Below are 14,105 nucleotides of genomic sequence, written 5' to 3' on the forward strand. Positions count from 1 at the left end.
AGGAAGGGGATCTTACTTAAAGTGATGCAGTAAGATTTGGACAAGAAACAAGATGCAAACCTATTAGAAATGCCCCACTATAAAAATGTGTTATTACTTACAAATTATATGATTAGCTGCTTAGAAAGCTAAAGATGATTAACTAAGAACTGTGTTTAGCAAGGCAGATGGAATCAAGCCAATTTTACAAAACTCAGCACCTTTCCTACAAATCAACAATAACCAGTTAGGAAATAAGATGAGAAAAAATCCATTTTTGGATCTCACAATTGCAACTTCCCCTTTGAAGAAGTGACAATTAAGCTGATACCTAAAGGGAAAGAGTCAGTCATGTGACGTGAGTTTGAGGCTCGATGTCCAGAAAGGAGGCCAGTGTGGCTGGGACGTAGTGAGCAAGGGTGGGGGTAGTAGGAGGAGATGGTTTGGAGAGGGGCCCTAGAGAACTTTTCGAGGGGTTGACTCTCTTTCTGATAATAATGTAATGCACTGGAGAGTTTTAAGCAAGAGAATGACATGATCAGCTTTATACTTTGTAAAGATCACTGTGATATTGTGTGGGGAATGCACTCTAAGGAGCAAAGATGGAAATAAGGAGACCAGCTAAAAGAGTTTTACCAGCAATACATGTGACAGATGATCATGGGAGCTTTGGGGGTGGATAGCAATAGACGGATTCCAGATGGATTTTGGAGGCACAACCAACAAAATGTGAACATTAATTGGATATTTGGAGTCTAAGAAAATGATGTAGTTAAGGATGATCCCAGTAGTATTAGTTTGCTAGGCCACCTAAGAAAGTACCACAAACTAGGTGGCTGCATTAGTCAGCTTAAGCTGCCACATCCAGGTACCACAGACTAGGTGATGTAAACAAAAAGCATCCATTTTTCTCACAGTTCTGGTGGCTAAAAGTCTATGGTCAAGGTGCCTGCAAATTTGGTTCTTGGTGAGGGCTCTCTTCCTGGCTTGCAGATGGCTGCCTTCTTGCTGTGTCCTCATATGACCTTTCCTCTGTGCATGTGTGGAGAGAGAGAGAAAGAGAAAGAGAGAGAGAGAGACTTCTTAAAAGGACACAAGCTGAGCTTGTTGGGTATACTGGGAAGACGAGATGAGGAGACAGTACATGCAGACAAGTGCCTTGAACACAGGCAGAGAAATGTGACACTTACTGGAGAGGGATGTGGGAGTCAAGGATTGGTTTTTTGTAAAGACAGAAAATATCGCAAGTTTCTATGGTGATGGGACTGGTCAAGTAGAAAGGGGGGATTCATTGATGGTGGAGGGAGGGGCAAGTGGCATGCGATGGGATCCAGAACACAAATGAAGACATCAGCCTTAGAAAGGAGAAGGGATACTTCTGCCATTTTAGCTTGCGGAAAGCTGAGTTCAGTCAGAGGAAAGCATAGGAAGGATTAGTGATGGGAGGATGAGGGAATTTCTATTCCGTATCTTGTAACATCTAAATTGAGTATTAACAAAGAAAGCAAGAGGGAAATGGAAAGACATGGAGAGTTTGAGGAAAGGGCGAATCACCATTCTGAGAACCGGACTGGAAAGACACCAAACACGGAAGTCCTGAGCAGCGAGATGTGCCTTGGTGAGGCTGAAGATCATGAGCCTATAGCGGTACACAGTCTGCCGATGTGTGTGATTTTCTCTAGAAGCATGGAGATGCATAAGTGCAGACACACAGAGGGCATAGTTGAGTTCATCCAAGGGTGGGAATTTGTCAGTCAGTTGTGACAGAGGCAAAAAAGAGAAAGAAGATGATTATATGATGGATCATGGCCCTGGGGTGCTTGAGGAGAATAGAGAAGGAAGATTCATCAGAAAGTTGACCAAGGGCTGGACTGAAACCTTGAGAACAGAATTCTGTATGGCTTAGGGCCTGACCTGGAATAGGTAGTCAGAAAATGTTAACCGAATTGGTCACAAGAGAGGACCCTGGAGAGCTGCAATACTGTGACCATGCACCAGGGGGCAAGAGATGACAAGAAATGAGTTTGACCACACCCAACCTAGGGCTTGAGGGCTGTGCGTCCTGAGCGCCACTGGCCTACCTGACTGCTCCTAGGGCTTTGGGGTGCAGGTTGCTGCCGACCTGAGCTGGAGCCTGCTGTATCTACCACCAAATTGGTGGCGGTGGGATGTGTGGGGCAAGGACAGATGAAACCATGAATCTAAGACACAGATACAGGATTCCTTTGTTTCCACCCATCCTGTGCTCTTGTCCATGTCTGGGCACTGGGCAATGCCCCAGCCCTCAGCAACCCCAGGAAGCTGACTCTGAGTGTTATGGGAGCACCCTGAGATATGGTACCAAGAATCCCAATCTATGTGCTGGCCCTGAAGAACCATCGAACATCTTTCCCAAGGCTGGTACCATAGGTTATAGTCTTAGGGGCTGGCCCTAACCTAGAGGTCTCCTAGAGCTAAGAGCCCTGAGCCTGGAAAAAGTGTCCGTGCCTAAGGAGGGGCATGGGAAGGCTCTGGTGGAGAGAACCCATTGACCACCAGATCTCCCCTGATGCCTCCTGTAAGCCCAGCCCATGCTGAACCTGGGAACAGAAAAGAATGGAGACTGGAGAGTCATCTGTTCATTTATTTACTTCCTCATTAATTCACACTTTCATGCTCCCTTCCCCGTGCTAGTGGAAGAAACAGACAATTATGTCTAAGGTGATAGATGGAAGAAAGGGAGGATTCAGGCAGAGTCTGCGTGTTAGCTTGGGTGACTCAGAGGATGGAGGTGCCTATCCAAAAGAGGAGGCAGTGCAGGAATTAAAGGAGGGGAACAGTGTGCTGATAAAGACCAGAAGAGAAGTCGCAACTGGCCCGAGAAGAGAGAGGGGGAGGTGAATGCAATAAGGGTGGAGATGCACTCTGTGGTATGGCCATCTTCCAGGAACCCATGTTGTATCTTCATCAGAGCTGAGAAGGAGGATACAGGGCTCAGAATGGCAGGGAGACAGGCTGACATTTGTTCTCTCACTCATTCATTGGTTCCTTGATCCAGGAGGGCCTCTGGATTCTAGCCTCCCTCTCAAGCAAGTGTCTTGTCTTAGTCCCTATGTTCCAGTGAGTCAGCAGAGACAGGGAGCGGTACAGTGATTTGCCCAGAGTTTCACAGCAGGTGGGTAGCAGGTAGAAGCCTAAACATTCAATGCCTTGCCTCCATTGGCACCACATCCCACATGGAAACTGGTGGGCACTGCCTACTGACAAGTGAGAGGAACAATAAAAGAGCAGCACTGAACTCAGTTCAAGACCCCCGTTTTGAGTCTTCTGCTGTCCCATTACCCCTTTCGCAGGCAGTTCTAGGTTGCCTTTCCTAGCAGACGGCATGTCCAAGGTTTGGGGTGTAAATGGCCTCAAGAGCATGGCTCTTACCTAGAGCCCTGAGCCTCTGTCTCTGCTGAAGTCCGCCCCACTCCTAGTCAGCCAGATTTCCAGCCCCTCTCCCACCTACTTTCCCCACATGGTAGAACTGGAAATAGATTGCACAAACACTTGACTGCACCATTCCAAATACTGCAATTTGTCTGTCCTGTCTGCCGACCTTTGCCTCTCTGTAATTGACATGTTTTGATTCTGCAGGGTTGTGGGTTTTGTTTCATCAACAAGGTGACCAGGTGGTTAATTACCCTTTGACCTTTGGGGTCAGGGCCTCCATCTGGGCAGGAAACATCCATGGCTCCAGGAGTTTTGGGCCTTTTGGCATTTAATTGTCACCGTCAATTCCCCCTACACTTCCCCACAGCCCCCATCTGACTTCCGTGCGCCACAAAGGGATTTGCAGAGGCTAATTGGAGCCACAACCAGGGATGCTCACCAACTTGTGTGCAGTGCTTTGCACTTCATGACTTACACCCTGCTGTCTCATCTACCAAGTTCCCTTGTGCCCCCAGACCCATAGGAAAGTTGTAGTCCCAGGGCCAGAACTGCATCCCCACTGCAGGGCATGCCCGCAGGTCTGACAGACTCTCATCGAGGAGCTCCTCCCTGAGGAAGAGCTGCAAGGTTTCTGGTTAATGTTCAGAAGCTTAAGAAGGGCTCTACCTAAAGAGAGAATGAGCACTGGAGGAAGTCTTTCCTGGGGCCTGGGAGCTGCGAACATTCATAGAGGGAAGGCTTACCTGCAAGGTACTGTGTTACGGGGGCATCCAAGATCTGTCCCAATCTCTGCCCACTGCAGCTCAGTCTAAAAAGGCAATGGCATGTGTGCTCCAAGTGAGGTAGAGGCAGGGGTAGGGGCACATGGAGCAGGGCTCCTTCCCAGCCAGGCTCTGCATGGTGGTGGGCAAGGGTTGAAAACATAGAGCTGGGAGGCAAGGGCATAAGAGAATACGGAATAGTGACAAATGTACGAGGGCAGAAAGGCCCAGGACTTCTATGAAACCCAAGGGCTCAGGGGACTGGGGGCAGAGTGCATGACTGGAGGAGAGAAATGCAGCTGCAGAGGAAGGGTGAGGCCAGGCCAGGTGGAGAATCTGGATTCTATTTGATAGGCGATGGAGAAGCACTCAATGCTGTCTTCCCTACCCATTAAAACAAACCAAACAAAAATCCCAATTATTTAATATCCCCTAGGGAATATTTAATTTGGCCCTAGCTGTAAACCAGAGTCTTCATTAAGGTTGATGTGGCCCATTTTAAGAGATGCAGGTGAAGTTTACTGCAGTCTCCTTTGAGGCTAGAGACGCATTCCAAGGCCTTGGAGGACCAGCTCCCTCCTTTCACCTCACAAGCAGTTTGGCCTGAAGCTGCAGTTCCCAGTTCCCATGTTTGCCTGGCCCACTTCCTGTCACTCCAGCCCTTCTTCCCCAACCTTTCCTTCCCGGTGATTTTGGCAGAGATGAGCAAAAGTCATACCCAAGAACATTCTATAGCTACCTTCCTTTTCATTGTCTCCAAAATCCGCATCAAAACACACTAAAGACACCACAGTGGGCATCGGCCCATGCTGTGGTGTGTGCTGCAAACATGAACTGGAGCTGGTAGTTTTAATAACTCTTCCTTCTTTATTAGAAAATGTGCTCGGGAATAGGAACATTTATGAATGTTTGATGTGTTTAGAAAACATGACTATTCAGCTTTAAGTCTGTGCATGCAATGTTCTATTACGTACATACAGACTGAGCGCTGCTCAGTGAGGATTGCTGTACTGCCCACCTGGGAATGAACTGATGTGGAGGTTGCGGTGGCTGTTTCTGGAAGCTCTGCCATGTGTGGTGGCTTGATCTTGAAACCCAAGATCCAGTCTTTGGCAAGGTAGGTTTTGTCCTGGACCCGCTTCCCTTGGCTTGCAGGCAACCACAATCTTGCTGTGTGCTCACATGACCTCTTGTGTGTGTGTGTGTGCGTACGTGTGTGTGCATGCGCCCGTGTACACGTGAAGGGGCTTGGTGGGCACAGCAAGCTTCCTGGTGTTTCTTCTTTTAAGGGCACTAATCCTGTCATGACAGTCTCACCCTAGTGACCTCATCTAACCTTAATCACCCCTGTCAAAGGCATCATCTTCAAACACTCTGACACTGGGTAGTTACAGCTTCAATATATGACTTTGGGGTGGGGCACAAACATTGAGTCCATAAAACCATGGTGGAGATCACACTTCCTAAAGAATCTCTGGCTCCTCCTGTGATGTGAGGCCTAATGTGCCTCCTTTATTTTAACTTGTCACTAGAGACTGGGGTCTCCTTTGCTTTCTCCAATCAATGGTTCATTACCTTAAGAAAGGCACACAATGACCTCTGGTTTGGCTATCCGAACTTCTCTCTGCACCATGCAGACAAGTGCAAAGATGTCCTTCTTGGTGCTTGACTTGTAACCAAAATCATTTTCCCTCCAGGAGGTACTGCTGTCCATTAAAAAGTCTACTGATGGGAGAGAAAGAACCCACATGTAAAGGGTATGGGTACACTGTCCTTTAGTTCAGGCTTACTTCTGAAGTAATATGTGAGGCACAAACGCCATCCACCCTGAGAAGGTAGCCCCTAGGCCAACTGTTTCAGAGTTCAGTGGGCCTGTGGCTGCCCTTGGTGTCAATGAAGGAGCCAGCATGCCTGAGCTACACGAAGAAAAGCTACACAGCGGGCCTGGGCACACGGCCATGTGGGAAGGCAGCAGTCGCTGGCCTCTGCAAATGTGGCATGGAGCTGAGGTGTCAACAAGAGACTGAGGGGAGCAGGGTCCGCAAAAGGGGCCTAACTGTAGGGAACGAGCCCTTCACCAGGGACCTTGGCACAGTCGGGTTCCAAATGTCACTCATCAATTCACAAAGTTGCAGCGAACGAAAATGTTTATTAAGCAAGAAAGCCATAATTATTTTAGCTCTGAAGTGCCTCCCCATTGAGCTGATTTCAGGTTCCCTTAGTTGGAGTCCCATTCTCTCTGGGCTTCTCCAACAAGACTATGGAGGGGAGGCAGGGCTTGATCATCAGGGTCAAGACCTCAGAATTCTTGTGGCTAAGACAAAACACCCTCTAGATTTACTAGATTGAAAAGCACTCTGGCAATTTTTTTTCTTTTTTCTTTATGTTGAAAACTTTGAGCAGACTCTTGGCAGGCCACCTTCCTGTGGTAGAACATGGATATGCAAAGCTGGGCAGGGCAGACAAGACATCAGATCCAGCTGTGGCTGGCTGCTGTCACACCCTAGCATACTACGGATCATAGGCTGCCTCTGCAGCATAACTTCCAGGAAACAGGCTGTGCTTAACAAACAATTACAAACAACCTATCAGGAAACAAATAAGTCTCCGCCTACTAACCCCTACCCCAAGGGACTTTATGCACCTTGAAGGTCCCCTGGCCATGCAGACCTCATTGGCCTGCCCCCTCCCCCCATTTCCCCTCATCGCTGGTCATGAAAGTACTGTTAGCGCCGCTTATTTGAGTCACGTTGCTCCGCAGGCATCAAGTATCTCATCTCGTCTGGCTGGTATGCAGCAGGGCCTTGGAAAGCCTGTGGATTGGGAGGCCCCTCGACTCCTATCTCAGACACTTGCACCTGCCAGGAAAAAGTGAAACAAGGTGGAATGTTTTGCTAGAGTCTGTGGGCCCATTTTTTGGCGGTGGGAGGAATCCTTTAGTTCAAATACACAAGCTGCTGAGAAATACTTCTTTGGAACATGAGCCTGCAAAGTGATGGTAGACGGAGGAGCTACAGAAGATAAGGTTCCTCTCGTCTTCTCTCTCTGAGCAGCATCTTGGCTTAAAGAGCAGCAGAAGCAGACCCGGGCTTTCTCAAAGTTGCCTTAAGGCTCCTGGGTCTGTGTCTGGCCCTCCCTTGTCCAGCTTCTCTGCCAGCCATGGCCGGCCAAGGCCACTAGCCTTGGGTCCTGGGCTCAGTCATTTCCATGCTGACTGATTTGCAGCTACTTGGCCCACTTTAAGAAAGTGACAGGAGAGGTACCAACCCACATTGGGGTGTGGAGGAGGGAGAAGGAATAGATACAAAGATGGTGTTACAAAGTATGGCCTGAGCGGGTCTTTTCTGGTTAAGGAGGAGGGATTCCTTGGGTTATGTTGCCAAGTGATGCAAGATTTCAAGGAGTGGAACCCAAGGGGGCGAAGAAGACACAGGAAGCAAAAGGAGCAGGGCTGGGCTCTGGACAGGCAGCTGGAGGTGTCTGGGGACCTGCAGGCAGAAAGGTCTCAGAAGGCAGTAAGGATAAGCCAGGGCAGGCAGTGAGGGCTGGGAAGCTAAGAAGAGGAGCTCGGGCTTCATCCTGAGGATAGCAGGGAGCCCCTGAGGATCTGTGGACAGCAAAGCTCCGACTTAGTCCTGCCCTGCTTTCTCCCAGCTGAGCAACCTTGCAGAATCTGACCTTTCCCATTTCCCTGGGCAACGTGCTCAGCCTTGTGCTGGCTTGGTCTCTCAGGAGCCCTCTAGGAGGGAAAGTGCCTCAAAAATAGGCATGAAAAATGTTCTCAACAAAGTCTGGCTTGGTAATGGAACCATAGGAACCATAGGACCTATTGCCCACTCTGATCTCTCCGTGTGAGCAGTCCCTCTAGGTGACCAAGTTTCTAGCAGTACTGGTGGCACAGTTAGTCAAGGGGTATATGTGAAAATAATCATACATTTGCTTGCCTAAAGTATTTAAACTCCTTTCTGCCTTAGCTTACTGTTTGTTCTGGTTATTTTTGTTTGGTTTCGTTGTTTGAAAAAAAAAAAAAGGTTAGGCTATAATAAGATTTTTAAAGCTAGAATGAAAACACCTTTTGTAAGTTCCATTCATTAGTGAAATTGTGTGTGTAGGGGGGGCCTGCGGGGAGCAAAACCTGCTACGTAACTGCCATCTGGACTAGCTTCCATCCTGGAAACATGGCCACTGCAGATAATCCACAAGGTAGGCCTGCCCTTCCAAATACGGGGTACCCCATAAATGGATACCAAGCACATTCAACAGAGGGGCCCTAAGTTTATTTTTAGTACAAGGAAACATACCTACACTAGGTCTTAGATTTTGTAGCAGAACTAAAGATCCCTAAGTCTGGAAGGAGGCTTGGGATCAGACGATGAGCTCAGATTAAAAACATGGCATGGCTCACTTTGCCCATGAAACATAGTTTTGAGAGAAGTTTCAGTCAGATTGCATCTGAGTTTCACTAGGCCAGCTCACTTTTTTGAGGAACCCCGTAGAGAATATTTTTACTCAGCAATGAGTGCTACCATCATGTGACTGACTGCCGTCAAATGTACTGAGTTTGAAGTCTGGCTCTCACACACAGCATGCACTTGGGATGTGTGCCTTATGTAGAAGGGGCCCAGAATCCCTCTTGACCTGCGCTGGAAGGAAAAGGAGGGGGCTGTCCCATACCTGATGGTAGGTGGGTTGGCCGTGCAGGGTGCCCTGCTCATCGCAAGTCCAAGTATTCACTTGGACAACAGGACCGAGTGAATCAGACAACTCTTGCCAAAGCCGGATGTAATCCTGTGGGGTCTCCAGGGTGCTTAAGGTTGAGTTTGAAGTTATGGGAAACTGAGGAATGCTGGAAGAATAAACTGCCTCAGAGTTTGAGGTATCCATCAATGGCAGCTGGTTCATGGGGGGCCCTTGATATGCCTCAGGATAAAAACTGTAAAGAGAAGAAAGCTGTTGCAGTGACGTGGATCTGGACATGGTAACCGATGAGACACTCACGTGGTCATCAGTAGGTGCTTCAGGCACATTTGGTTTTGGTGGCTACACCACAGGATTCACTTGTTTGTATTCTCACTTTGGCCTGACTAAGATTCAACTTGTCAAAGTAAAGTGAATGTAGACACTGAGAGAAACTACAATCCCTTGTCTCACCTGGTTTTATTTATATTACTTGGACAGTCTTGTTCCTGCTACAACTATGCTCTCTGTGGCCTTGGAAAGTCGTTTCACCTACTTTGAAAGCACTCAGGGAGCTAATGGCTGAGCGGAGACTGTAAGGCAGATTTCCAAACTCCAAATCCAGTGCTCTCTCCACAACCCTAAGCCTGGGAATCTTGCGATCAATATAGGTTTTTGAACCCCATCCAAGACTCTGAATCTATAGTTTCCAAACCCTCCTCAGGTGGATTCTGACGATCAGGTCAGGTGGGCAATATGGCCCTAAAGCAGTCTACATGTCAAATTCACTGATTCTAAAGCAAGGCCCAGAAGGAAGTCCAGAGAGATTTGGGAGGCCCGTCTCAGAAAGCTAGCATTCATTCAGAACTATTTAGTGGGCCCCAACTATGTGCTAAGCAATCCTTTCATTGCTGGGCAGAACCTTCTCTTTCTAGCATTTGTAACTGAAGACCTTATTATTGAGCAGAAATGTGTTCATGTCCTTATACTGCCACTCAGGACTTAGCCTTCATGTGTTCTTGGCTGATCTTAGCAATCTAGCAATTGTTTCACACTCACTTCCCTCCTACTGTTCATAAATGCCAGGGAGATACCTGCACTTGGCCTACTGCCATCACCAGATTCCAGGAAAGTTGGGGAATGAAACTGGAAGCCCAGAAGTTATTCAGCTGTGGGCACAAGACTTGTCCATAGACACCCTGTGCAAGAGACTGGGCTTGGGGAATCCAACCAAGTGATTTCAAGGTTTGTGGGCTAATTCCCTAGCATGGAGGCTTCCTTATCTAGTCCTCTCTTCATGGGTACCCCTTTGTTCCATCAATGGATGCTCATCCATGAACCACACATGCAGAAGGATGATGGCAGTGGCCACAGGGAAGGCAAGTTGAGAGCAAGTTGCTATTGATGAGAGGGATGCTGGTGCCACGTGGACAGGTCGTCTGTCTGTGATCTCAGGCACGGGATCCAGCCATGAGGGAAAAGCAATAATCATAGCCACTATCACCATTCCATGCATGTCTTACCTTTGACTCTGATCTTCCTGTTGCCCCCAGTTTTCATGTTGATAGAAGCCAGAGGGCTGTTGTTCAGCTACTATCTGGCTAGGAACAATGGGTTGGGTCTGTAAATATCTAACAGGGTTATTGCAGAGGGGCACAGATACGTCACTTGGGTTTTGCAGGCATATCTGCGCCCTCTGATTCCCCACGATGACATTATGCTTCAGTGGCTGCTCTTGCAGCTGCTGCTTCTCCTCTGGCTCTTTCTGTGGCATCTGCCCCTGCCACTTCTTCCGCTCCAGCAGCTTCTTCTTCTTTTGCCGCCTCTGTTCCTGCAGCTTCTTCTTCTCCTGCATTTTCTGCTCCTGCAGCTTCTTCTTCTCCTGCATCTTCTTCTGCTTCTGCACCCTCCTTTGCTCCCTCAGCTGTTGCAGCTGCTTTCGCAGCTGCCGCTGCTGCTCCTTCAGGCGTTCTTCTTGCTGCGCCAGTTGCTGCTGCATCAAAAGGCAACAGATAAAAGCACCCTGGTGTCTGCAAGAGCCTCCTAGAAATTTATTTAACACTCCCATTCAATTCTCGCAAAGCAAAAGGCAACAACAGTTGAGCCTCTCTGCACATAGTGATCTGTGTGACTGTCTACTTTAGTTAGACTGGATACTAGTTGCAGCCATGCACCTGGCAGCAAGAGTCTGCTAATCCAGCACACACGTACGTGTATGTATACATGGTGTAGCGTGTGCATTCAGGCCTAGGTAGCCCAGGATTTTTTACTATCTTGGGCAAATAAATTGCAGCCAAGTGGATAGTCACTATCCCCTAAGGAGAACCAAGTGAGTCAAAGTCCTCAAGAAAACAAAATCCCCTTTCAGATACACAGTTAAAACAGCCTTTCCATACCTGGTTGAAGGCAACACAAGGCTCCTGAAGCTCCCCAGTGTTTTCGAGAGAGTTGCATAAAGATAAACCACAGAAACACTTGACCTCCTTGGGATGTGGGAGAGGCCGCTTCACTTGCCCAGCGTGTTGTTTCTGTTGTTCCTTGGACACTGCCTCCGAAGACTGGAGATCAGGAATGACAATGTGGCGTAATGTGTTTGGCAGCTTCTGTAAGGACACAGTATCACAAAGGTCTTATTCATAGTACACACCTTTCCTTAGGGCATAAGACAAGCTGGGCATGGAGCAGGACTGCCCACAGGCAAGCCTACGGGAAGCCTTGGCTATATATAAGCCACATCTACCATTGCCAAGGCCTGGCTGGGCCAATCTCAGCTCTTGTAGCCAGGAGAAAAAGGGCAAAACTCTTAAGTCTCTGCTGGAGATCACATTAGATATCCCATATCACCCTGTGGGCAGCAGCTGTCACTACCGGCAGGCACCATTGACTAACTCCTTAAGGCTTGCTAAGGTCCCTCTCTCCTCTTCCTTCTTCTACTTATATAGAACTGGTATCTGACCTGAAACCTAGCATCCTGACTGACCTGAAGCTGATCCATCATCAATTCCAATGCATTCTGCTGGTTTTGGATGGCATCATGCAGCAACCAAGTCCTCTTTTTTAGCTGCTCCTTCAACTTCTTCATCAGTTCCACTTCCCGGCTAATGATGTTATATGCAACCAGTGATGACGGCTGTAATGGCTGTGGGGAGGGATTACTTATGGTTCATGTATAGCAACACTGGTTTCTCCAAGTCTTGCCATCCTGTTTCACTTCAAAATTTCTGAAAGACTGAGAATGCAAACGGTAGCTCTCAAATCCTAATTTCATTCATTACTAGAAAGTTTGAAAAAATGGTTAGAGAATTTAGGAATTCTAGATAAGAAATGGACCACGGAGATCATTTAGCCTGACTCTTTTCCCAAAAAGAAAGAAGTGGAATTGGCCCAGAGACATGAAGCAACCTGCCCAAGGTCCTTAGTGGAAGAGTCGTGGGCCAGTGCCAAAGTATTCTGCGCCTGGGTCAAATCACAAATGACAGTCCACCAATAGGGCCCCTGTTAGCAATGCAATAATGAAAACCATCAACTGGCACTTCCTTTGTTCCAGGCACTCTTCTAAGCACCGTACGAAAACTCACAGGTCTGATCTTCACAGAGCCCTGAAAAGCAGGTACTATTATTGTTCTCATATAGTACTTAGATGGACTCTCCTCTAGGTCCTGGAACTCTAATTTTAACTTGGATAACAGCTTCACATCTGGAAAGAAGCAAATGTACAGGTTTATAAAAGTAGAGAGTGTGCTATGGGGCAAACGATGCTCCAAACTGGCTGGAATAGAAGGAGTAAGGCAGGTCACATGCAGAGGAGAAACCAGAGTTTTGTACAGGTTCAGGCAGCCGAGGAACTTGGATTTTATTCATCAGTCACCTGGCACTGCTGCTAGAAGATGTGTTCTACAACCCAGATCTTATCAGGGATGTAACATGCTCAGATCTCAGTTGTAAAACATGCCTTCTGGCAGCTGTGCAGAAGATCAAGTGGTGGTAGAAATGAAGCGTGGAGTTTGGGACAAGTCAATTTGAAGGCTGTGGGAGTAATTCAAGGTAGAGATAATAGGGGCATGGAACAATCCAGAGGTAGACGACATAAAAAGGAAGAGACACATTTGAGAGAAATTAAGAAAATAACAAATGCTGGTGAGGATGTGGAGAAAGAAGAACGCTCATACACTGTTGGTAGGAATGTAAATTAGTACAGCCACTATGGAAAACAGTATGGAGGTTCCTTATAGAACTAAACATACAACTACCATATGATCCAGCAAATCCCACTGCTGAGTATACACCAAAAGAAAGGAAATCAGTAGATCAAAAAGGTATCTGCACCCCCATGTTTGTTGCAGTACTATTCACAATAGCCAAAATTTGGAATTAACCCAAGTATTCATCAACAGACAAATGGCTAAAGAAAATGTGTTATATATACACAATGGAATATTATTCAGCCATAAAAAGAATTCACGTCACCTGCAGCAACACAGATGGAACTGGAGGTCATTATGTTAAGTGAAATAAGCCAGGTACAGAAAGACAAATATCACATGTTCTCACTCATATGTGAAAGTTAAAAATGTTGATCTCATGGAGGTGAAGAGTAGAATGGTGGTTACCAGAGGCTAGGAAGGGAATGTGGCAGAGGAGGATGAAGAGAAGTTGATTACTGGGTACAAAAATACAGTTAAACATTAGGAACAAGTTCTAGTACTCAAGTAGGAAAATTAGAGTTAAAACAATCTATTGTATATTTTAAAATAGCTAGAAGAATTGTAATGCTCCCAACACAAAGAAAAAACAAATATTTGAAGTGATGGGTGTCCTGATTACCCTGACTTGATCATTACACATTGTGTACATGTATCCAAATATGTACATGTGTCCAAAACTATGTACAACATAATATATATAGTGTGTATATACATACACTATATATAGTATATATATAATATGAAAACCATCAACTGGCACTATACTATGTATACTATATACATAGTATATATATATATATATACACACATACACATATAGTATATATAATATGTACAACTGTAATATATAAAAAATAAATAAACAAAATTCTAAGAAAAAGATTAACAGCCACAATATCTTAAAGTAAAATAAAGTTTAAAAAACAGTAATAAAAAAGAAGCTGAGCTGGGTGTGGTGGCTTGCATCTGTAAACCCAGGTACTCAGGAGGCTGACGTGGGAGAACTGCTTGAGGCTTGAGACCAGCCTGGGCAACAAAGCAAAAACTCCATCCCTGAAAAAAAAATTCT

At 46.6% G+C, this 14,105-nt stretch overlaps 1 protein-coding gene across 2 annotated transcripts in view; it reads right to left on the minus strand.

Annotated features, from left to right (window-relative positions):
• Positions 1 to 6,850: 6,850 nt before the first annotated feature.
• The window catches only part of PASD1 (PAS domain containing repressor 1), a 108,644-nt gene continuing 101,389 nt past the window's right edge, over positions 6,851 to 14,105 (minus strand). The window contains exons 13-17 of one of the 2 annotated variants that reach the window (XM_058441576.1): positions 11,812 to 11,970; positions 11,228 to 11,434; positions 10,355 to 10,821; positions 8,829 to 9,087; positions 6,851 to 7,012 (exon numbers count right to left, since the gene is read on the minus strand). In XM_058441576.1, the coding sequence (XP_058297559.1) occupies positions 6,881 to 7,012; positions 8,829 to 9,087; positions 10,355 to 10,821; positions 11,228 to 11,434; positions 11,812 to 11,970 (1,224 nt within the window). In that variant the 3' untranslated portion in view covers positions 6,851 to 6,880. Of the gene's footprint in view, positions 7,013 to 8,828; positions 9,088 to 10,354; positions 10,825 to 11,227; positions 11,435 to 11,811; positions 11,971 to 14,105 lie in introns of both variants that reach the window. The other variant, XM_058441575.1, reaches the window with a different exon arrangement.

The sequence above is a fragment of the Hylobates moloch genome, unplaced genomic scaffold, assembly GCF_009828535.3.
Source record: "Hylobates moloch isolate HMO894 unplaced genomic scaffold, HMol_V3 SCAFFOLD_7, whole genome shotgun sequence".
NCBI classification, from domain to species: Eukaryota; Metazoa; Chordata; class Mammalia; order Primates; family Hylobatidae; genus Hylobates; species Hylobates moloch.